Here is a 23557-nt window from a genome sequence, read left to right on the forward strand (position 1 = left end):
AAAAGCCTCTTGGTTCTACTGGGTAGAGGAAGACCAACCAGGGTGAGAAAGCAAAACTCCTGACATTTCTTCTTGCTAATACTTTTACACGTATAGCGTGAGCCGGTTGTTTTGTGTTCTGCTTTACTATTTGACTGTTTTGCTTGCTTGAATAAAAAGCCTCTTGGTTCTACTGGGTAGAGGAAGACCAACCTGTGTGAGAAATCAAAACTCCTAACATTCCTTTGACGCAGGTGCCAGAGCTTTTACTTTCTGAATCTCTGCTATCTGGTGTTGGCATTGAGGTTAGATCAGAATTTCAGCAGTTCACATTCCTTGGTGCTCTTTGGGCGGATATGGGAAGTTCTGATGGCATATTACCTGAGGACTTGAGGAATGGTGAACGTGCGTTCCTAATTAGATTGTGTTTTGGGCATCTCTGTTTTGGGCAAGCGTTCTGACCATTGCCTGACTACCTCCGGGTCTTGGCGATACTAGGATTTGGATCATTGGGTTTCTTGGGACGTCTTACCTGAGGACTTGAGGAATGGCGAACATGAAGGCGTCGTGGACCACCAGGCACAGCGTTCCCATCAGGAAGTAGGAGCCGAAGTTGCGTGCAAGCGTGCGCAACAGGCAGAACGCCGAGCTCTGCTCCTTCCGCAGTTTCCTCAGCAGCTGGGCCTGCTCCGGCAGCCTGGTGCCCAACGCCACAGTGTTGTTCATAGCCTTCTGCTGCCTGCACAGAGACAATACATAATATGACATTACATTACACGTAGCTGAGGCTTTTATACAAAGCAACTTTAGTTATTTAGGTACAGGGTATTGGTTACAGCCTCTAGACTAGAGTGATGTGGGGTTAGGTGCCTTGCTCAAGTGCACTTCAAGCCAAGGATGAAGGTGCTGGTAAGGGTGGTATTTGAACCTGCAGCCCTCTGATCTAAAGGCTCTATTCAACATGCTTTACTGATGGTATATACTTGTGACAGATGGGTAGTTTATTTGGGTTGTCTGCCGGCAGATACATTATTAACAGTCTCTGAAATTCATCTTCATTTTGTTTATTGTTTACTGAACCGCCCCATTTCCAAATTCAGCAATTAAAAAAATCTTAAATAGTATCAGCAGATGTTGTATGTACTGTCTAAGTAAGAAGACATTCCACGGGACCATCTGTGCGACCGCCAAAGCCCGGACGGTCTTTGATTTGAGGCTTTGATGGAATAATGGCAAGAAAAGTTGACTCGAAACGATGTAACCGACACAGCCAATGTCTCTGGATTGTACCATATTAAGTCAGAAAGCACATGAGACGCACAGACAGACCTTGGGAGGAAGAGTAGTATAGTATTTCAAAGTGTTCCCCCCTATGGGTGCGTCACTAGGTCTTCAAACATAAAATGGCGGAGACTCCCAGGGTCGTAAAAACCCATTACTGTCCATTCCGTATGACCTCTGCCATGCCACGCAGTCGTTAACGCGATGTTTGTGGCACTTAACAGCAAAAACTTCAAAGCCTAAGTGACCTAACATAACAACAAAAAATGCAAAGTGTCTAAGAGATCCAATCTGGATCATCCGAATGTCTAAAATGTACCATTCCGACCTGTTTTCTGACTCAAGTCTGTGGGCTGCGCTGCTTGACTGACGGATTTGATTACTTGCGGTTTAATGGTGAGGGCAGCGAAACCAATTAGCGACAAGCACTGCCTTTGATTTACATCGAGTTGAAATACCACATTTCCGTTAAGGTAAAAGCAAAACCAGGACATAGAGAATGGGAACATTTGTTACACGTTTTGAGGAAAATTCTTGTTATTTACATACTGTATAAGGCTTAGAGAACAATCACTTGACAGCAGTAAATTCCATTACATCAAGTTTTTAAGTAGTGCCGTTTTAAAGTTTTCCTCAGACATTATGGCTGACTGATGTATTTACAGACCACCAAAAACTATCTGTATCTATCATACAATCTTGATGAGTTTGGAGAAAAAGCAAACAAAACAAGGAAACAAAACCAAGGGTCCCTGAGGGCTGTCAGCCCACCGGGAAAATGCCCCATATGCCAGATTACCAGTCCAGCCATGCTTACTGTTGGAGTTTGCTGCATACGGACGTCCACTCCTCCTCCAGACTGGAGATGATCTTATTGGACGTGTCCTCCTCACGCAAAGGCCAAAGGTCCTCCGACTGCAGAGGAGTTCGATAACCCTTAACCACCAGCCTTGATGAACACGAACACACACACACACACACACACACACACACACACACACACACACACACACACACACACACACACACACACACACACACACACACGCACGCACGCACGCACGCACGCACGCACACACACACACACACACACACACACAAAGTATTAATATTTTGATATAACATCATTGGAAACACTTTCTGCAAAGGTTGACAAATTAGAAATAACTGTTTAAAAATGGCTTACCCACTGAACCACCAGAACAGAAATTTGGAGAGGAAAGAGGCGTCTTCCACAGGACATGGGTTCTGAGGAGAGAGGGGATAAACAACTTTGGTTAAAGAGGCAATCACCACAAACCCCTGACCAATTTGTATCAGATTCAGTGGCGGAGAAATATTCTCTCAGAGTGAAACACAACACATGTGGCGACAACCTCATGTTTCAACTGGATTTACAAATGTTTATTTGCTGAAATTCATCGTGGCTTTCAATAAGCACAAAGAAGTCAAACTTAGCCGTGAAATAAATTTTGCACCTAATGAAATCACTTGTGTGACAGATTAGTGTATTTGGGGATAAATTATGTTCTTTCTGGACAGGGAGAAAGAGGGAGAAAGGGAGAAAGGGTGGGGGGAGAGAGAGAGAGAGGGAGAGAGAGAGAGAGAGAGAGAGAGAGAGAGAGAGAGGCTGAGAAAGACAGAGATACAGTCAGACAGGGAGAAAGAGAAATAGAGAGAGAGAGAGAGAGAGAGAGAGAGAGAGAGAGAGAGAGAGAGAGAGAGAGAGAGAGAGAGAGAGAGAGAGAGAGAGAGAGAGAGAGAGAGAGAGAGAGAGCGAGACATAAACGGACCAACTAAAAGTTTGGGCTGGTACACTACTGTGTGCATAAATAAGAGGATGTGCAGTGTCTGGGCTCATGAGTGGGCTACAGATGACTTACTGATGACACGTCACCACCCACCAGACCAGACCACAGCATCCCTCTCCATCACAGCACCTCTTCCATTACCACCCCCTCCCCATTACCAGCCTTCTTCTCCCCCTTCCACCCCTTCACTCTCCTGCCCTCCCCTCCTCTCCTCTCCCTTCTTCTCTTCCTTCCTCTCCTCTCCACTCCTCTCTTCTCATGTCCTCTCTTCTCTTCTCTTCTCTTCTCTTCTCTTCTCTTCTCTTCTTTCATCTCCTCTCCTCTCCTCTCCTCTCCACTCCTATCTTCTCATTTCCTCTCTTCTCTTCTCTCCTCTCTTTTCTCCACTCCACTCTTCTCCTTTCCTTTCGTCTCTTCTCACATCTTCTTTTCTCTCCTCTCCTCTCCTCTCCTCTCCTCTCCTCTCCTCTCCTCTCCTCTCCTCTCCTCTCCTCTCCTCTTCCATCTCCTTCTCAGTCTCTCGCCCCCACACCGGAGATCCCATCCCACTCGGGGCCAGAAAAACAACCCAGGAAGTGACTGAGCCAGCCAGCCGGTCGTGTTGTGCCTCTGGGTGGGGCACCGTCTGTGGCTTTCAACCATCCCAACCTCAATGCAGTCGGCAAACATATACACACACACACACATATAACACACACACACACATATGACAAATGCGCACACACACACACACACACACACACACGCACACATACATACACACACACACACTATAAAAAATGTGGTTGCCCTCTCTCTTTTTTTCCCTTCGCCCTCTACGTACAGTTTGTTTTCCAGTTTTTTTCCCCCCGGAAGTCTTGCGTCACGGACCACTGTGACAGCACATGGTTCATCGTGATTCATGATTCATTCGGTTTGTGTTGGAAAGCAACTCTGATCTGCGTGTGAAATTTTCTTTCGCATGATGTGCCGCGATTGAGTAAAAAAAAAAGATGGATGGAAAGAGTGGGAAGAACGTTGGTCAGGGGGCAAAAATCTCCCCCGTCAGATCCGAGGGAAGTGTTTATGCTGCTGCCATGTGGGACGGTAGTTTCCAGAAACAGTCCGATGCCATACTTATATGAATATGATCTGTAGTGCGCATCAAACTATTACCACTAACATTACCGTTATGTGTGCACTTACCTTTTATACAAGTGTGATTATAGAGCTGAAGATATTAGGTGCTGATATACAATTTGTTTGTCTATTATATTGTATTGCTCTGTATAGTGTAAGCGTATTACATATTGTATTATACTGTATGTATGCTACTTAGACAGTATGTTTGATGTACAGTCCTTGTGCCGTACATGTATTTGGGCAACAAAACTGATTCTGATTCCTATTCATTCACACATGAATTTTGATTCTGTAGCAGCGTGTTTTTGCTCAACCAGAGGTGAAAGATCTTTCTGAAAGAGACTTAGAATCTCATTGTACTGAGTATAATGACCATAAAAGGCTTTCAATTTCTATTTCTATTTCTATTCCTATTTTCTATTTTCTTTTTCTATTTGTATCTCACCTTGACGTAGCTGGCCTTCCCAGTGGGCCGCTGGTCGGCGAAGCCGCTGAGTATGAGCTGGGCCAACTGGAGTGCGAAGTAGGAGAAGAAGGCCAAGTAGCGCACCATGTCCGGGGAGAGACCCTGCAGGACAAAACACACACACACACACACACACACACACGCACACACACACACGCACACACACACACACACACACGCACGCACGCACGCACGCACGCACGCACGCACGCACACACACGCACGCACACACACATGCGCACACAAGCACGCGCACACACACACACACACACACACACACACACACACACACACACACACACACACACACACACACACACACACACACACACACACACACACACACACACACACACACACACACACACATACACAGACACATACATATAGACAATTACGGTGTGAGACAATAGCAACATACAATCAAACTTTATCAATGCAAGTGATGACAAGTGGTTGGCATATCGCAGAACCGTTTGCATAGTTACAGGCATATACTAAATGTGTATGTTACCGTCAACATATAATATGCAACATACCATCAAAGCATGTCAACACAAGAGATCACAAGTGGCCCCAGTACATATCGTACAACAGTTTGCATAGCGCTGGCAGGTACTATAGTGTACATTACAGAGTAAGACGATATAAGCAACATACAATCATATATAGCAGTGGTTCTTAACCTGGGGTGCGGGCACCCCCTGGGGGTGCGGCAGAAACTTCAGGGGGTGCGCGGAATTTTGTTTGTGTTGAGGTTGTGACCAAAATTCTGCTGGCAAACATTATAATTAGGCCAAATTAAGAGCAAATTAAAACATATTTTGGTCCCCATCAAGGTATTGATCAATGGCTGAAGCAAGAATCATTGTAATTAATCACTTAAATATTTTTTTTGTGTGAATACACGAGTAGAAGTTTGGATTGGGGGTGCGCGGCTTGTCTTAGACACAGGGAAGGGGTGCGTTCAGAAAAAAAGGTTACGAATCACTGATATATAGCACTACTGTGGTGTACTGTATATAACAATCATACAGTCAGCCATATACAATCAAATCATACCACCACAAGTGATGACAAGTGGGCCATATCACGGAACAGTTTGCTATCACTTCACGGGCATATACAATACATACTGTTCAAACTTATTGCACTGTACACTAGAGTATGTGCTGTCTGTGACTTTTTGTACACAGTCCAAAATAAAGAGGGACAAACCCCATTAATTACAGGCTGAGAGCTGCATGGGATGGGGTGGGAAGATGGTGGCACGGAGGTTTGGTGACATGCAAACAGGAACGGAAGGGTTTCCATAGGCCCACCACACCGCGGCTTCGATACCGCACTGTGGGATTTCCCATAATCCTATGAGAGCAGATTTTCCCCATTGCCATTCCCATCCCATCGCATCGTGTCGCTTACCCACACTGCACCACCACCATACCACCACGCCACCATCACCCATTCCCATTGACTCGCTGCTAGCCGCACCACCACCAAAACAAGGGGACTCGTGGGACTGTGTGTATGTGTACCGCTGCTATGACAACGCACTTTTTAGTCAAGGGTTCACAGTTCATGCACGGAACCCGTGGCAGCTGCAACCATTTAAATGGTTCGTCATCTACCGGTATATAAGTATCATTATGTAAGCATTTTCTTTTTGCTATGAAATCCAATATAGCCCATACATCCATTTAGTACTGTATGTGGGCTGCATGATGCAGACCTACTGTTTACATTGGATATATCCATGTTTACCATATACGGGTATATATATATATAGAACTGTACATAACGTATATAGATACACCCGCAACTGGTGGTTGCAAAATAATATTTTCTTTCTTGTGTTGGATTATTTGTTTCAGTTTGTGCCTTGGGGTTGGGCCGTTGTGTGTTTGTAAAATTAAGGAAAAACCCACATAAAGATTTTTTTTCAAACAAATCCGGTCTGCAGACTATACATTTATGTGCCTTCTAGGGCTGCTCTGTAGTCATTAAGCGGACTTTCCCATTTCCCTATGTTGCCCTTATTTACTTCTGAGGTTTGCGTTATACTTCTGGGTAGAACTGGAATTAAGCATTAATGGAACTATAAAGCGTATTTTGAACAGTTAAGACAAATCATGGTGAAAACCGAGGTCTTTAATGGTCCCCTTTAAAACAGAGTGTATTACGCATGCGAAAAATAGTAAAAAGCCTCCCAGTCACGCTATAGAGGCCGTATCTGGAAGAGGCTCTGTGGTTCTGTGGCCCTGAGTTCGTTTTCACTCACTGGAATGCCGCCAGTAACCGATATTAACCGAAAACCAGGGCCCTCGAGTCGACACAAGCTGTGTGTGCATATATTTGTTAGTTTGCACGACGTATAACCAAAATGTTGGCATCGAGAGCTTTGCTTATTCGTAAGTCTGACTTGTGTGAAGCGCTGCCCATTGCGCCAGGCCGCAGCTGAGACGTCTGCTGTGAAATCGTAGTAAACAACAGCCTTATCCACAAGGTCTGAACTGGGACCAAAAAATGCCTGTTTTTACACTTTTTTTTTACACAGCCCCCTTCCTAAATTATAGGCCAGTCTCTGAAAACGTACAAGAAAAACCCAACGGCATTGGCACTTGAGTTGAGTGTCGGCCCACTGAGAAATACCCTGTGTGTTAGATTCCCGGTCCAGCTGCCCGCTTATCCACAATGGCTTCCCGCTGCCTTGCCAAGGAATTGGAAGTGCACTGCACGCTCCACTCCACTCCACCACAGAACAAAAGAGGGTCAGTTGGTTTCGAGTGGGCAGAAAATATAGGTCAGGCCCCGAAAAGAAAAGCTCTGGGAGTTACAGCTCTGCTGCTGCTGCAGTTGCAGATATAACTCCTGGTGCAAAGACTCAGCTTTTTCACAGGCCGGGGTGAAAACACGCTAAAAATGAGCCGTGAATATTTGGGGAAATGGGTCAACAACAGAAAAAAGCCTGCTCTCTTCCGTGTCCTGCACCTCAATAACTTTGATAATTGCTTGTTCTTAACCATTTCCAGTTGCTCTAGATTTTTTTTCTTCAGACTCCATGTGGTCACAGCTGAAAGTTTTTTTTTCTTCTTCTCCGCATCAGTCTATTACAAGCTGCGGCTTTGATTACATAAATGTTTACCAAAACTATATGTCTAAGTCTCTTCCTTATTTGCTTTCCCCAATGTGTTTTCACGAGGCATACAGACTGCACAATCGTATGACCTACTCAAAATGTGAAAGTTTAATAGTTTTTGCTGTAATGTACACCATCAATGCATATGTATATCTGCACAATATGCATTGACACAGAATTTAGTCATTATTATAAGAAAACCCATAACGTACATAACACATAACAAAAGTACCAACACAAATGAAAGTAACACCGGACAAAGAAAAGTATTATTCTAAGAAGGACAAATCAATTCCAATCCCAAATCCGGACTCAGTCACTCTGAGTCTCAGGCCTGTGCATTTTTGGGCAGGTGGTGTGAGATGCATGGCCCAGATTAAGGTGTGTGTGTGTGTGTGTGTGTGTGTGTGTGTGTGTGTGTGTGTGTGTGTGTGTGTGTGTGTGTGTGTGCGTGTGCGTGCGCACATGGGTGTGTCACTGTGAGTGTGTGTATCAGTGTGTGTGTGCGCACCGGCATGAGTGCGTGACTGTGAGTGTGTGTATCCCTGTGTGTGTGTGTGTGTGTGTGTGTGTGTGTGTGTGTGTGCGTGATTCAGAGTGTGTGTGTGATTCAGAGTGTGTGTGTGTGTGTGTGTGTGTGTGTGTGTGTGTGTGTGTGTGTGTGTGTGTGTGTGTGTGTGTGTGTGTGTGTGTGTGTGTGTGTGTGTGTGTGTGTGTGTGTGTGTGTGCGTGATTCAGAGTGTGTGTGACTTGTCTCACCTCCTCCACGGCCAGCTGGATCTTGGCCCTGAGGGGCACCAGGGAGCAGAGCACGGCCAGCAGCCAGAACAGGAACAGGAAGACGGAGGAGCGACGGCCCCTCATGCGCTCCCATTGGATGATGCACACCGCCAGCACCTGGAGTACGGAGGAGGAGGAGGAGGACAGGAGGAGGAGGAGGGGGGGGGAGGAGGACAGCACAGGAGAAGGAGGAGGGAAGGAGGGAGAGGAGGAGGAGAAAGAGGAGGAGGAGCAGGAGGGAGAGGAGGAGGAGGAGGAGGAGGAGGGAGAGGAGGAGGAGGAAGGGGTGGAGGAGGAGGAGGAGGAGTGGGAGGAGGGAGAGGAAGGGGAGGAGGAGGAGGAGGAGGACAGGAGGAGGACAGGAGGAGGACAGGAGGAGGAGGAGGTGGAGGAGGAGAGGACAGGAGAAGGAGGAGGAGGAGGAGGGGGACGGCAGGAGGAGGACAGGAGGAGGAGGAGGAGGAGGAGCACAGGGCAGGAGAAGGAGGAGGAAGAGGAGGAGGAGGAGGAGGAGGACATGACAGGAGAAGGAGGAGGAGGAGGAGGAGGAGGAGGAGGAGGAGCACAGGGCAGGACAGGACAGGACAGGAGGAGGAGGAGGAGGAGGAGGAGGAGGAGGACAGGGCAGGACAGGATAGTGGTGAGATATTCAGGAACATCCTACAAAGATACAGGACATATACCTTTCTTTTTTTTGTCTTTTACGACTTTGTTTGACAGGACAGTCTGAGAGGTGGACATGAAGTGAATTGAAAGAGAGATGGGGAGGGGTTAGCAAATGACCCAGGCCGGGAATCGAACCCGGGTCGGCTGCATGGCAGAGGAGTGCCCTACAGGTTGGCCACGGCAGGGCCAGGGCATATACCTTTCATATCACCAGCAGGTAGCAGCAGATAGACGGGTGGCTTCTTGCCCATATTGCTAGATATCAAAATACCGTCCACGTAAAGTCCTAAAGACCTATGTTGCTTCCTTATTATTAGTGAAACTAATTAAGAGCATCCCTCTGGTCAGTAATAGGCCACTGGAATCACCCCTTTCCCTGTCGTGCCTATACTACGCCTGCCCAATTTAATGCCTCTGTAAACTGGTTTAATCAACAGCGCCACGTGAGTGAGTGAGTGAGTGAGTGAGTGAGTGAGTGAGTGAGTGAGTGAGTGAGTGAGACCTTTCTCTCGTAAAAAGGGTTTAATACTTTTGTGCACGTGTGGCCAGGGCCAGCGTTTTGCACTGCAGACAGACGTTTAAACTGGGATTTCCCCGTCTGCCATACTGTAGCATCTGCACGAAGGGAAAGGGCTGCTCTCCATTCCCTTCCCTGCCCTGCCTCATAAAAACTAAACCAGATTCATGCCCTTTTCCGCCAGTGTCACAGCACAAGCCTCCTAATTACCCTGTCTCTCCTCATCCCATGAATGTAAAAAAACGACACACACACACAGACAAACAAAACAAACAAAATTGTAATTTGCTTAAAATCCAGACAGTGCTACGTCTGGGGGTCATCCCTTTTTCTGTCTGCCTGTGCGGCGGGCGTGTAGGCAGACTAGACAGTCGCTTGCTGCATGCTGCATTGCCTACCCATTTTAAGTTTCCATTTTTAGTCGGATGAGACATCATTTGTCATGTCATGTCACTCTCTGGCGAAAGGGGGGAAAAAACACAGTCTGCGACGTCTTAGAGAGGAGGAGATGAAATGGGAAACATCCGAGCGAGGCTGTCTGTGAGGAGACAGGCACCAAAAAACCACATCCAACCACCTCCAGGATTTTTGCGTAAAGGAAGAAGTGCGAGTGTGAAAGAAAAAAACCCAAAAACGATCTAAGTAGAATCGAAAGCTGTAGGCTTAGAGCAACACATCATTACCCATTTACTGTAAGGCCGGATTGAACATATGCGTGCCCATTAGATCGTGGAAAAGTGGAAAAGCAGGACAAGGTTTGGTCTTCTTATTGACCTTTTCTTTAATGTGACTCCAACACCATTGCCCCTTCCTTCACTCAGAGGCGATTCTAGGATCAGGTGGGGCCCCAAAATGCAAAAGGATGAACATTTGAACCAAAATTGCCACTACTGTGGTAAAGTGTGGGCTGTTATTTATTATCTAGGGGCTTGGGGGCCCCAAGCGGCTGCCTGCCTTGCCTGGTGGCAAGATGCGCCCCTGCCTTCACTCACTCGCTCGCTCACTCGCTTCCTCATAGAGGGGAGAGTTGGTCGGCACATCTGGGAGGTGGGTGGAAGTCAAAAGTATCACTTAGCTCTAGGGCTCTGAAAGTCATTTCCCACCTAGTAATTACAGGAGGGGAGGGATAGAGGCTGTGAGCATTTTCGGAACTTGAGGGGCATTACGTCAGTGCCCACCAGGGTTGCCAGATTGGGCAGTTACCCGCCCAATTGGGCTACTTGGGATGGCCGTCTGCGGGTAAAAAAACGGGAAAAATGGGCCATTTGGGCCCATAGAAATCAATCATCATGGCAACACATCTGGCAACACTGGTGCCCACTTGCTGTACGCTGCAATGCTGCAGCCCTGGTCGCAGTAGCCTGCACCGCCCTTGCGGGGGAGGCAAAGAGGGCCATTCATGCAGAGCAGACCGAGACCAATCGCTCACTTCTAATTCCAATATGGTGGTCAGTTGTCCGCAGGAAACCAGTCAACAACACATGGGTTTCTAAGGGTCATAGTCCACAGTGCGCTTTGCTGTCAGTTGAGTTACATAAAGGGGACTTAACCAGTCTTACGCAAGGCTAAAAAACATTGCCCCGCTGCGGTATCAGTGGGAGGCACCAGACCGCGAAAGGGAATATTTTTGTATAATATCTGTGTTTGTCTACATCTGTGTGCCCGACGAGTCCACTGAGACACAAGTAAGCAGGTTAGCCAACTACTTCCCATTTCCTCATTCTCTTTGTTCCTCCTGCCCCGAGGTTTGTTTTCGTCGCGGATCTCATGTGAGATATACAAACTTACAGTATGATTTTTTTTTTAAACGCTTTACAACTGCAGGAATATTTTTGTATAATATCTATTTGTTTATGTCTGTGTGCACTGAGCCGCAAGCAAGTTAGCCTAGCACTTCCCATTTCCTACCTCCATTATTCTCCCAGAGGTTTGCTTGAATCGCTGATCTCATGTCAGATAAACGAGACAAACGTACAGTATGATGTAAAAATCACCGGTTTATACAGTAGGCCTAGTACAACAGACGCCTTTGACTCAGGTAGAGTGTTATGACTGAAGCCGTTTGCCGCTGGTGTTGACTTAGGCGTCTGAGGTTAGCGCAGTCTGGCTTAGGGGGAGTATGCAGCCTATACAGGCTGTCTACTGAGGCCACTAGGGCCTCTGGGGAGGATTGGGATGGGGTGACCTGTGGCCAGGTTTATGGGTCTGTGGGTTGCAGGGGCTAGACACACTAGCCTAGTTCCCACTGCAGCATCCTGGCCACTCCCCAAACATAGACACGCTCACAGACATACAGTACAGATACACACAGACATACTGTATACATACGTACTGTACACACATACACATGCATAAACACTGCACACAGACATACTATATACAGTACATACGTACTGTACACACATGCACAAGCATAAACACACACACACATGCATAAACAGACAAACACACGCACGCACACACGCATACACACACTCTCTCTCACACACACACACACACACGCGCACACACGCACACGCACATGCACACGCGCACACACACACACACACACACACACACACACACACACACACACACACACACACACACACACACACACACACACACACACACACACACACACACACACACACACACACCACAGTGGCTCAGTCATGCCCGCTGGCCAGCCCTAACTGCTGTGCAAACAAACACTCAGTATAGTGACCGTGACATGGTGTTAAAATAACACCTCCCATTGTGCAATTCTACAAGGAAACCAAAATGTGAAGGAGGGAACAAAAAAGAAAATGTTGTTTTGGTGGCAATGGCCCAAAAATATACAGTGCATATTTCGACAGGAGATGGGATGACATAGCCTGGGGCAGTATGTGCCACTAAAGAAATTCAGACCACAAGTCAGACCACCTTATGCTCTTGCCATTTGGGAGAGCGGTACCAGTGGTCACATGCTGCTCATTCCGAATGTACAATATAGCTGATGCCCTATATTGTGGATCTACGTCTGGTGCAAAATTCCTTTAAATGTACAAAAATACTCAAGTCGTGTTTGTCAGATTTAGTACAAATGTGCAACTGGAGTTATAAGACTCAAGGATGCAGTGATTCTGAGCATAAGGCAGGGAAAAAAATCCAAGTATTTGCTTACAGTGGTGTCTGATTGACCCTGTTCCTTTATGTATGTGGGTTAACTTCCTTAAAGATGTGAAGACAATAATTGAGGCAATTATTGAGTAATGCACTACATGCCTCACCATCATGTGAATTTTAGGTCTAGGTCAATTCTAGGTCAAATGTTTACGTGGTCATCTGATGCTTGACGTGAATCATCAAGTGGTAATATAAAAGTCATTTTGCGTTCAAGGACAAGGCCTTTTGTGGAACTTTTGATTATTACATTGAAGGTTAAAGGAACACCAGTATGCAACATTGTGTGATCTTACTAAATAATCCTAATCTTATTATGTCTGAAGATGGCTGAAAGATATCATTATATGGTGACTTAATGTTTGCACTGTTTGATAGCTTGTGTTAGATTTTTTGTAAGTTGTGTCACCCATGACTTGACAACTCTCACCTACTAAGCATTTGTCAAGTTGCATTCTGTCCCTTCACCTGTGGAGATTGGGGAGTACATGTATTCAGGGCTCTCAATTAACACCAACCAACCGGCCACATGCAGGTAAAATTGTAGTGTGGCTGGAAGAAAAGACCAACTTACTAGCCACTTTGACTCATTAGTGAGTGTGTGTTTGGCTAGTGAGACCACCATCTACTAGCCATTTTGGCTGGTGATTGCAAACATTAATTTAGAGTGGCCCTTCACGTATTAGTATTTACAGTATGTGGGGGGAGGAGTATTTATTTACCACTGTCATGCTGCGGATGACGGGGCTGAGGAGGAAGACCATGTGGTTCTGGATCTCCTGGTTCTTCATCAGCAGGATGTAGAAGAACTCCACGAAGCCAAACGAGGCCAAGAAGAACCCCAGCAGCTGCAGAAACATCACACAAGAGATCAGAGGTGTCGAAAGTAAAAGTAAAAGTAAAAAAAGAAACACAGTTTTCTTCCAACACAGGTAACTTATCTGAGTAACACACAAGAGGCACAAGGCAGAGAAGATCAGTTGAGCTGTGGTAATGACCATCAAACTGGCAAAAACATCATTGTCTGTCAGTGTTTGCTAGCCTGAAGAGGTGTCAACAGTAAAAGTGAAATCAGTTTCACTTTTTTTCACAGTTTCCTTCCAACACAGGTAGGGCTTAACTTGTCTGAGTAACCAGTAACCAGCCTGATGATCAGCTAACTGGTTGGATCAAGTTTGGGATGGTTCATGTTAAGTTTTTAGTATTTTTCAGTGACAACACATTCTATCTATATTATTAGGTACAATAGAGTAAATGGTGTAACAGCTATGTAATATAATGTGCTAGTGTTGAACTTACACCATGAATTTACCTGTTCTTTTACTTTTGACATCTCTGCAGGCTAAAGGTTTGCCGTTGATCGACAATGATTTCGTCTTCTTGTCAAGTCGCTTTGAATAAAAGTGCCTTGTTCTAAATATAATGTAACTACATATATGTCTAGAACTAAACGGGCATTAAAATGATTCTAAATGCAATCAGGAAACCTGCTCTGTCACATTTAGCGTTCCTAAAAGTAGGCCTACTGAGGAAGTTCTCCAACGAGATGTGTTGATTGTTTCCCCTTTGCAATTGCCAGCATTCCACTTCAGTGCATTTAATTGACACTCGCTACTTTCTTATCACTTTACTGCTCCATAAACTTCCTACTGCTACTCTGTGACTTGACTGCGGATCACTGATGCGTTAAATTGCACTGCCTATATACTGTCTACCGTATATCCCCTGCGCTGTACTATATGTGTGCTGTGTGTTTTCTACACTTTACTCCGCAGCTTTATAGACACCGGGCCAGTCGCACTTGTTTTTGCAAACAACATGCACCCACAACGTAGGTCTGGTATATAACGCTAATGAGTGCAGTGCTCTGTTCCTGTGGTCTGTGTGTGTAGCCTGGCTTACGCCACTGCAACTGTAGCCTGGCCTGTCTGGCAAGGCAAACCATCTGCAACCTGGGGACCCCAACCTTTTCCAACTTGGAGCCCACTTGAAATTTTCACAAATGTTTGGACCACTAGCGTATCGAGGCATTTGCGGGTATGATGTTCCTGGCCCAGAGAGGGAAGGGGCCCAGACTTGGGTCTTCACTACATTGAGAAGGGGGGCCCTTTCAAATGATTTTATCCTGGACCCAGTCAAGGCTGTCAGTTGCCCTGACTGTGTGTGTGTGTGTGTGTGTGTGTGTGTGTGTGTGTGTGTGTGTGTGTGTGTGTGTGTGTGTGTGTGTGTGTGTGTGTGTGTGTGTGTGTGTGTGTGTGTGTGTGTGTGTCTGACTCACCAGCTTCGCGCTGCAGAGGACGGAGACGGGAATGCGGCCGCGGTCATTGCAGTACAGGTAGAGGCAGTAGAAGGGGGCGAGGAGCCAGAGGTAGAGACAAGGGACCCACACAAGCACCGTGTTCTGGAAGCACTGGGTCAGGTCAGGGTAAGGCGTGTACCATGTCGTGTTCCAGTCCTGTGTGTGGAAACCATAAGTAAGGATGGATACACACACACACACACACACACACACGCACACACACACACACACACACACACACACACACACACACACACACGGGCAGGCAGAGAATGAAGGATTAAATATAATAAACCAACCTAAAATATTAAATAGTGCAATATTATGGCACAGGGAACTTATTTTATTTCCTGTGCTAACATTTGTAGAAAGCCATATGTTGTTGTGAGGTCAGGTTTGGGATGGATGAATGGATGGTGGAAGGATGGATGGGTGGATGGCCACCTGAGAGTGCAAGATTTGGCTCTGCTAGCTACTGGCACCGTTTGCCTGCAGACACCCTGTATCGATCCTGAAGGGGCTGTTGTAAGGGCTTGCTTGACCACACAGAATTTCACAGTTTACCGAACAAGTATGAATAACAGCATGAATAAGTTTGTTGGCTCTAAAAACTTAAACCTGAAAGTCTTACTCTCTCTCTCTGACCTCTGACTGGACCACACAATTTGGGGAGAAACCCTGGAAACTGAAAATAAAACCGCAATTACTCAACAGTTGTCTAGCTGGCATCGAGTGCTGTTGTTTCAACCAGTCATCAGTGGCCAGCGTTTTCTTACAGTGGCAGCAGTACATGTCCACTCCAGAAAGTTTCCAAGTGCTGACACATGCGTGGATTTCAGATTGCATCAAGGCTGGGAGGCAAAAAATAAACTGAGTCGAGAGGCGTACAGTCGAAGTATAGTCTGAGACATTGGGCAGTCTGTCCCGTCCCGTGCACTTCCCGCTGTTTGTTAAAGAATGCGCATTGCAGAGTCGCTCGCGCAGCAGCCAGGATGAGGTGAGGGTGTAATTAGACGGTGGTAACGAGAGGCGGAAGCGTCTGACGGAGGGCAGACAAACCGCTAGACACCCAGGGGAAGAGCACAAACGGCCACAAACAGCCATAACACGACGCCTTGCGAAACAACAAGTTTGGCCATGGTACTTTACACGCACGCATGGGCACAACCATTTAGCAGGTGCGGAATTAACGACATTGCTCAGCTGCACATCAATTCGCTAAAATAGGTTTTCACTGTGGACTATTTTTAAACACTTGGATAGGTCTTGTTTAGATAGAGGCAGCTGCAGTTCTTGCACTGTGGTGTGTTGTTGAAGGATCTCAATGATAAATTCTTTTTAGTCAGACACTAGAAAGTATTCTGGCTGAGGTAACTTTGTGGCGACAAAGGTAGCTACACAGGGTGAGTAATAGAACCAAGGTGTTAACCAAGGCTTACATAATAAAAGGCAAAAAAGAAAGTGAAAAACAACCTGAAGGCCTGCTCTTATTCTGTCCAGGTCAGTAGGGCATTGTGGTTTCTGTAAAAACTAGATGTTTTTTCTTTTTCTTTTTCAGTGAAAGTCTAGACTCCAGCGTTGGTGGAGTGTTTTTCACACCTATTCCAGTTGTCAAGACACCTGTCTTCAAGTGCACTGGAGAAGGTGCGCATAGGATGCTGCTACACTTATCACTTACCATCACATTTGCTGCCTACATGTTGCATACATTGATATCATAGACATATGGGACACCTAGGTGTGTTGGCACATTCCACAATAATTCAGACATATTGCAATGCATTAGTTAACTAGGTGACACACAACTGATACACATATTTTACAAATGATAGGTCATATCATGTGCATGTGTAGGTTTTACAGCAGCTTATCCATTATATACCAAATGTATCACTGGCAGACCATGGTCTCTCACCGAAGCCTAAAACAAAGTATTAGTAGGCCCATCAATTTTGTACATAATGACTACTTGCATCAATAAAAATTGATGGAAAGTAAAATGACGAAGGAAAATGATTGATTACAATGTAGCCCATACAACAATAATACAAGAACAATTGAACGATAGAACAATAGCAAGAACCGAGCTATAGTGTAAATAAAGCCTTAAAACAATAAGATGAAGCCAAATTTAAATATAGACACACAAAAATGTCATAGGCCTACTAAAATCCATATCAACTCTTTTCTGGAGCAGGTGCAACTCACCCAAATTGGGTCCAGACCACTGAGGCTGCAGAGGGTATCCATTCACTTTCTCTCTCCTCCACTCCTTGCGCTTCAGTACCCGGTTGGGGTGTTATGCGAATGGGATGGGGTGTAGGAAGGATGCAGTGGGATGCTGTGGCAACAACTCCTGGTCCTCAACCCGCCTCAATAGGTCTCTCTTTCTTATGTCACCTTGCGTGAGTCACACTCTCCTTCTCCAGTCAGTCAGTCGGTGAGTGAGTGAATGAATGTGTGTGTCTCTGTGTTTTGACTCTGTGTGTGTGTCCAGTCTTAAGAGTTTCAGTTGGTCAGTCAGTCAGTGAGTGGCAGAGTGTCTGTCTGTGTGTCTTCTGTGCGTCTAAGTGTGTCTTCTGTGTTTCTTCAGTTTAGATCTCCTCCAAGGTTCCTTCTCCTCCGTGTCACCTTCTCCTGTGAGCTGAGTGCTCTGTCTAAGCCCCTGTCAGCCCTGGGACGCTGTTTATGAATGCCACTCGGCTTGCCAGTTTGTTAGGTGGGTGGAATTGCTCTCACTTTTTTCTCTCTCTCTCTCTATCGTCCCCCTCCCTTCTCTCTCTCTCTCTCTCTCTCTCTCTCTCTCTCTCTGTCTACCCCCCCCCTCTCTCTCTCGCCCTCCCTCCCCTCAATTCCTCCTTCCTTCCATCTATCTATCCCTCCCCTCTTGCTCAAGCACACACACACATACGTGGGGTTGGATCTTAATCAAAGCACCACAGCAGTACAGGCTCCTCCTGACTGGAGCAGCACACTGACAGGAGTGCGGGGTGGGTGGGGGGTGAGGGAGGCAAGGCCCCACCCCAAACAAGACACACACACACACACACACACACACACACACACACACACACACACACACACACACACACACACACACACACACACACACACACACACACACACACACACACTCCTCTGCTCTCTCCACTCCACTCCTCTCCTGTCTTCTCTCCTCTCCTCTCTCCACTCCATTCCTCTCCTCTCCTCCCCTCTTTTCTCCTCTTCTCTCCTCTCCTCTCCTCTCCACTCCACTCCACTCCACTCCTCTCAGCCCCAGATCCTCTCACATGCTCCTCTCATCCTCCCTCACACCACACCACACCACAGTCAGATGTGAGGAGAGCCAGTCATGCTGGAGGAGAGAGAGAGAGAGAGAGAGAGAGAGAGAGAGAGAGAGAGAGAGAGAGAGAGAGAGAGAGAGAGGCTCTTCTGTGTCTCTGGATTCACACTGATAAGAGATTTCACTTTTCTGTTGTACGGTGTGTGTGTGTGTGTGTGTGTGTGTGTGTGTGTGTGTGTGTGTGTGTGTGTGTGTGTGTGTGTGTGTGTGTGTGTGTGTGTGTGTGTGTGTGCGTGCGTGCGTGCGTGCGTGCGTGCGTGCCTGCGTGCGTGCACATACGTGCATGTGTGTAGCTTCTTACTCCCACTGAAGTTTTTCCCTGATAGAGCTTTCACTTTTCTCAGGAGGCAGCTGCCTTTACTTTACTTGACGTATGTACAGTAGGTCAGACTCGTACATACCTTAAGACTTGGTAGTACAGGGTATGTCCTAGAAACACCTGTGTGCTGTTTGCTTTATGATATGTAGGGCACTAGGTTGCCCAGCTAAGGGTCTCAAGACCCCACACACATGACATTTCCACTTGTACCATATGTAGGCCTATATACACAATGTCATGGATGTACACTATGTGTAAGGAAACAAAACTATATGCAACTCACACAGCCTACAGACTGTAGGTATGTAGAAAATGTGTTTAAAAACATATTTTGGTCGTGGTGACTCAAGAAAAAATTGTTTCTCAAGAGAGGCAAGACGCAAAAACCTCCGACTAGACCAGCCCAGAGCTAATTTATGGAGAGGGAACTGCCTCAGGCTCGAGGGCTGTGTTGCAGCCGCACTTTACTGTGTGTTTCTCTAGCAGGGTAAACACTCTCAGTCACACTCACGGTCAATTTTGCACTTTGTTTTTGTTAATTCCACACTTTTACTGTAGAGAGTAAAACTAACTATAAGACCAAATATAAGACAAATTTGACTCTGAGTGTTGAATTAACTCTGTGAAATGCGCTGTACAGAGCAAAGTGCAGCTGCGCTCACTGTCTTTTTTGCCTACCTGGGTAGACAGTTGCTCACACTCTCATACAATTACATTCATGTTGTGTTTCACAACGGGGACTCTACAACCCCCCAGGGGGTGCTAGGGAGCTCTCGGTTGGCAATGAGAGGGGGCCGTGCTTATTTGCCATTGGAGGGCATCAGTCTGTTTTATTTTTTAATAGTATGCGTAATAATGCACTCCCACACAGTCCCCACGTGCTGTTGTTGCTGCTGTTGCACACTCTCACATTCTCTGAGATCCTGTAGGCCTCAAGATGTCAACATTCACCGCCAACCAACTAGACCCCCCATACTCAAATAGCGGCCCGCGGACCACTTGTGGCCCGCGGGGCATCTATTTGTGGCCCTCGAATAATTTTGAAAAATTAAAAAAAAAAAAAAAAAATTTTTTTTTTTTTTGGTCCGATCGCGCTGCCGGCTCTTATTTTGAAATCGCGCTACAGACGCTAAGATGCGTGCCGTGTCTCCGCCCCCTCAATCAGTTTCTCCCTGCAGGCTCCAAACAGAAGTGACTATGAGGGTGGCAGAGGCTGTTGTGAGGTAGACTACTGAAGGGAAGTACGGTAGAACTTGTAAATAAATTATTTACAAAGTTCTCTTTGCCTCGTTTTTGAAAGTAATGGTCCACATTTCATTGCATACAGTGTGTTAGGACTTCGAATTGGTTTAGCACTAGCTGTAGCTAGTTGCTAACACAAATGAAGGCAAATTGTGTTTGAGCTCTGCTGGCAGCTAACTAGGGGTAGCCTACTTAAAAACGAATTGCTTGATAAACTTTTCACACTTTTAAACAGTCCCCAAATAGTTCGTTTGGAAAGCTAAGCCCCTCATAAGATTTCAAACAAAGTTATATGAGCAACTTGATGATTTATTATTGGCTGTTGCATTTAATCAACATTGCATCAATGTGCCATTTTCTTGTTGGCAAAACCTGGTGTCCTCCTATCTATGTGTCCTCTTTGTTGGGTCCATTATTGCATCTGATTCTCATTATGCATGTGAGAGCTGCATAAACAAAGTCATAATAAGCAACATTTGTTTGAAAAGTGTTATCTTCAGGCTTATTGGTTTTCTCACTAAGAAATAAATGTTTATGAATGTAGTCTGCAAATATAGGCTAATCTTATGTCATTTAAAAAAGATAATCTTATGTCATTTAAAAAAAAAATACTAAAGGGTGGGTGGCAATAACAGCAAGGCAGGCACCTCACCCCACAGTGCTCCAGAAAAATGCAATCCCTTTATGAGAGAAATGTTCTCCCATCCTGTCACTGGAAACTAAATATCTGCTGTGGGTGTGAGTGCGTGTGTTTTGTGATTACAAAGGCCTTATCATTTTTTATTTTTTTTAAAATATTTTTTTTTGGTGGGGGTCGTGTCGTGTCAGCCCGGCCCGGCCCTTTATTGGGAGGAATTTTGAAAAACTGGCCCTCGGGGACTTTTAATTGAGTACCCCTGATCTAGACGTTGTATTTCCAGAAGTTGTATTTTTCTATTCTCTACTCTTCAGTGTTGAATTAGCACTGTAACATGTATGGTGCACTCTCAACATAGCTCCATGTGGTGCTACTGCTGCTGTTCTCACTGTGTGTGTGTGCGTGCGTGCGTGCGTGCGTGCGTGCGTGCGTACGTGCGTACGTGTGTGTGTGTGTGTGTGTGTGTGCGCGCGCACGTGTGTGACCTGTGTGTGTGTGTGTGTGTGTGTGTCTATGCGTGCATGCATGTGTGTGTGTGTGCATGTGTGTGTGTGTCCTTAGCTTGGTAAACACTCTCACACTCTGCGAGCTCCTGTCCTGTGGTCCTCCAGATGTCAGCGTTTTGGAGAGGACCAGTGTAATTGAGGGCAGTGTGGCCGTCTGCATGGCTGGGCCTCAGGGAAGAAGAGCAGCAGCATACGGTATACAGGGCCGGATTTAACGCACAGCAGCCTAGGGGGCCCCACCACATGCTAGATATGACTGTAGCCTAGGGGCCCCCACCACAGGCTAGATATGACTGCAGCCTAGGGGACCCCACCACAGGCTAGATATGACTGCAGCCTAGGGGCCCCCACCACAGGCTAGATATGGCTGCAGCCTAGGGGCCCCCACCTGGCTGCCAGGGGCCCCCAGATTTGCCGATAGTGAAAAATTGCAGGATAGTGACAACATGCAATATTAACAATTTCATCTGTTGTGTAGAGTTGGTAGACATGTTATCCGTAATTCCTAGGTCATAATTATGAAACTGTCTGTGTAAATTTGTTGCGAAATTTGCTTTTCGGGGAGCCCCACACCAACCTGTAGCCCAGGGGCCCCAGGCCATCTTGGTCCGGCCCTGGGCGCATGGCAGTCTTCCTTTGTGTCTGACGGGGACAGGGCAGGGAAGAGAAGGCTGCCTGCATAGGGGGGAATGTGTCTGTCTGGCTGCCTGGCTGGCTGGCTTGTTGGTGTGTCGGTTTGCTGGTTGTGAAATTTGTGTGGTGCATGCGGTGTGTGGAATTTTTCAAGGGAACACGTGGGTGTGTGATTCAAGCTTTTGACAGTTTATAAGAGGGTTTTTTTTGTGGTGCATAATGCATTGTGTGTGTGTGTGTGTGTGTGTGTGTGTGTGTGTGTGTGTGTGTGTGTGTGTGTGTGTGTGTGTGTGTGTGTGTGTGTGTGTGTGTGTGTGTGTGTGTGTGTGTGTGTGTGTTGCACCCCTCATATACTACAGAGACAAATGAAAGAATTTAACGAGAAAGACTCGAGAAAGAATGATGTTGCATGTTTTCAAGTCTTCATTCCTCATTCATCTTCACTCAGGCTCACCTTCAAAAACATGGCAGTGCAGCACCAGTATAAAAAAAACTACAGTATATTTTTTAAAAAGCTTAGAAAAATAATGTCTGATGGGCTCTCTCTCTCTCGCTCTCTGAGGTAATATTGGACCAGACACACACGTGTCAGTCATCCCGGGTCAGGGGCAGGTACAGGGTCCTGGGAAAGTCAAAGTCAAATCGAGGACGGAGTCCTGCGGAAAGTGTGACACCGACCCCGGCCAAAGAAGAGCCACAGCTAAAGGGCATGGAAAGAACACTGCAGAGAGAGAGAGAGAGAGAGAGAGAGAGAGAGAGAGAGAGACAGACAGACAGACAGACAGAGAGAGAGAGAGGGAGAGAGAGAGAGAGAGAGAGAGAGAGAGAGAGAGAGAGAGAGAGAGAGACTAGGCACGTTAGCTGGTGTGCAGAACCATGTGAGGGCCAAGAGAGGCGAATATTATTACTTCTCCGTAGCACAGAGAGAGAAACATGTCTGCTCGTCAGTCAGAGCACCTCTGTGTTTCTTTTTATTTCAAGACCGCAGTATGCCATTCATCCATCCATTCATTCATTTGCTGTCATGTCAAAGCGTGCGTGTGTGTTATGTTTTGCGACACCTGCAGAACCAAGGCCTAGCGAGGAGGGAGTTGTGGTTTGAGGCAGTCAGACAGACAGTGGGTTGAATAAATGTCACGTGACGGGTTTTTTTGTGTGGAGAATGACGAGAAATTGTATGGTGTGTGGCGTGTTGTTACAGTACAGTGGGCATACTGTATTCCTCGTGGCCCATTGAACTGTGGAGATGGTGATTCACTGGGTTGCTCCAGCAAGGCTACTGCAGATGTTGTTGAGGCACTTTCACCTGATGCATGACCCATTTTGTAAAACAGAAAAATCAAGATAACTTTGTTCAGCAACACGAAACATGTTACGTCACCAAGCCACCAGAAAAAATGAACAACCAATCGTGTTGTTGTTGTTGCTGTTGTTGTACTCGTACTCGTTCATTTGTCAAAAAGTTGACCTGTGTTATCACTGAGCAGACTGCATAGTGCACATCTGTGGTGACGCAGAAGGACACTCTGTGAGAGGAGAGATAAGGAGAGAACCACCAATATAGTATATACCCAGGGACTATAACATTTACAAACTGTCAAACTTGATATGACATAAATTTGATGATCAAAGATAAAGAAAATATAAAAATGAGTGGCTGCAGTGGTTGCAGC

The 23557-nt window shown here is 46.2% G+C and overlaps 2 protein-coding genes across 2 annotated transcripts in view; one reads left to right on the forward strand and one right to left on the reverse strand.

Annotated features, from left to right (window-relative positions):
- Nucleotides 1-17501, reverse strand: part of abcc6a (ATP-binding cassette, sub-family C (CFTR/MRP), member 6a) — a 39479-nt gene extending 21978 nt beyond the window's left edge. The window contains exons 1-8 of the mRNA XM_063202258.1: nucleotides 17413-17501; nucleotides 15184-15360; nucleotides 13628-13753; nucleotides 8555-8692; nucleotides 4639-4761; nucleotides 2447-2508; nucleotides 2078-2209; nucleotides 512-718 (exon numbers count right to left, since the gene is read on the reverse strand). Coding sequence (XP_063058328.1) covers nucleotides 512-718; nucleotides 2078-2209; nucleotides 2447-2508; nucleotides 4639-4761; nucleotides 8555-8692; nucleotides 13628-13753; nucleotides 15184-15360; nucleotides 17413-17454 — 1007 coding nt within the window. The 5' untranslated portion in view covers nucleotides 17455-17501. The remainder of the gene's footprint in view (nucleotides 1-511; nucleotides 719-2077; nucleotides 2210-2446; nucleotides 2509-4638; nucleotides 4762-8554; nucleotides 8693-13627; nucleotides 13754-15183; nucleotides 15361-17412) is intronic.
- Nucleotides 17502-17525: 24 nt separating this feature from the next.
- Nucleotides 17526-23557, forward strand: part of coq7 (coenzyme Q7 homolog, ubiquinone (yeast)) — a 48219-nt gene continuing 42187 nt past the window's right edge. The window contains exons 1-2 of the mRNA XM_063202275.1: nucleotides 17526-17609; nucleotides 17798-17923. Coding sequence (XP_063058345.1) covers nucleotides 17893-17923 — 31 coding nt within the window. The 5' untranslated portion in view covers nucleotides 17526-17609; nucleotides 17798-17892. The remainder of the gene's footprint in view (nucleotides 17610-17797; nucleotides 17924-23557) is intronic.

The sequence above is a fragment of the Engraulis encrasicolus genome, chromosome 1, assembly GCF_034702125.1.
Source record: "Engraulis encrasicolus isolate BLACKSEA-1 chromosome 1, IST_EnEncr_1.0, whole genome shotgun sequence".
Classification (NCBI taxonomy): Eukaryota; Metazoa; Chordata; class Actinopteri; order Clupeiformes; family Engraulidae; genus Engraulis; species Engraulis encrasicolus.